The 1,572-nt window shown below is 38.7% G+C and overlaps 1 gene segment (V, D, J or C); it reads right to left on the bottom strand.

The window, feature by feature from the left end:
* Positions 1-498: 498 nt before the first annotated feature.
* On the bottom strand, positions 499-1,224 carry LOC142855353 (immunoglobulin kappa variable 4-1-like). The segment is given in 2 exon segments: positions 499-935; positions 1,147-1,224. Coding segments are annotated over 2 exon segments (486 nt in total).
* Between the last annotated feature and the right edge of the window lie 348 nt (positions 1,225-1,572).

Raw genomic sequence — 1,572 nt, 5'->3', positions numbered from 1 at the left:
AAAATGACAAACAAGTTCAAATTGTTCTCTAATCTTCAGAACCAGGCCATGTCATGTGCACCTAGAAATATGCACACCCTTGAACACAACACACAAATGCACACTCACATTGACACAGAAACTTAACCAACTAAAATGTAATAAAAAAGGAAAGAAAAACAAAACAGAAGAACTAGACATAAGTAAGGAAGTAAGAAACTATTCTAGAATCTGGATAAGTAAAAGAAATACTTTCCCACAGCTTTCAAAAAAAATAATATATACAGTTTGTCATCATCACTTCAGCCCAAAGAGTCTTATGATGGACACCAGAACTCCTGACCTATAAAAAGATAAATCCTTCATATTCAAGTAACAGAACTTGTGGTATTTTATTACAGAAGGAAAAGAAAGACAATACTAAGTTATTCTCTGCATTTTTACTTACAGGGTTTTCATACCAAAGGACAAAGGGACACTGAATCTATTATATCTTGCTCGGCTCTGACAACATTTTGATCAGAGTTTTAGGCTCACTGTCTCCCAGGCAGAAAGGAGAAGTGGACAGGTGCAGGGCAGCCCGTGGTGCAGGCAGCTGTTGAGTTTCTCAGAAGTTTTTGTTGGAGGCTGAAGCACTGTGGGTGGATACTCATAAGTTTGCACACAGTAATAATCTGCCATATCTTCAGCCTGGACACTATTGATGGTGAGAGTAAAATCTGTCTGAGATCCACTGCCTATGAAGTGATCATGGACCCCTGTGTGCCGAGTGGATGCCCAGTAGATTAGCAGTTTAGGAGACTGCCCTGGCTTCTGCTGGTACCAGCTCAAGTCGTTTTTGTTGTATCTACTGTCAAAAAGACTCTGACTGGACTTGCAGCTGATGGTGACCTTTTCTCCTAATGACATAACCATGGAGGATGGAGACTGGGTCATCACAATATCCGCACAGGTACCTTTCATAAGGAATACAAAAAGAAGCTTCATAATATGCAAACACAGATAGAGTAACAGCTAAAGTTTATAATTTAATAAACTTGCAATGTCACCCTGTCAATGTATATCTTACAAAATACTGTAAGAATTATTATGCACTAGCACACTCTGTAAATTTCTTATGTACAATGAATTGACTCTAAAAGGTTATAATACTTCTCAATTTCTCACCGGACACCCAGAGCAGCAGGGACATGAGGACTTGTGTCTGTGACTCCATCTTGCTCCTCCTGCCGATCTGATGCAGCTCAGCTCATACTGAAAAAGTATGGTTTATAAAGTTTGAGGAGCTGGGCTGGCCTGGAGGCACCCATGCAAAGCATTCAGCAAATACATAAGGAAATGTCTGAGCAGTGTGTGTGAGTGGCTAGTGACAATCAACAGACAAAAATAGCACCATGGGCAGAATGAATGATCACTGAAAGACATCAGATTATAGCTCTCCAACAGAAACTTAATAGGTAACTCTAATAACTACTTTGTGTTAAAATCCAAGACATTTGTAAACAGTTTGCTTTTGTAGAAATGTTAGGAATGCTATCTCAGATTAATGGTACTAGGAAAATAGTAAAATATGTTTAAAAATTTACAACAGCA

The sequence above is a fragment of the Microtus pennsylvanicus genome, chromosome 8 (genome assembly GCF_037038515.1).
Source record: "Microtus pennsylvanicus isolate mMicPen1 chromosome 8, mMicPen1.hap1, whole genome shotgun sequence".
Taxonomy (NCBI): Eukaryota; Metazoa; Chordata; class Mammalia; order Rodentia; family Cricetidae; genus Microtus; species Microtus pennsylvanicus.
This window is presented reverse-complemented; position numbering and strand designations above follow the sequence as displayed.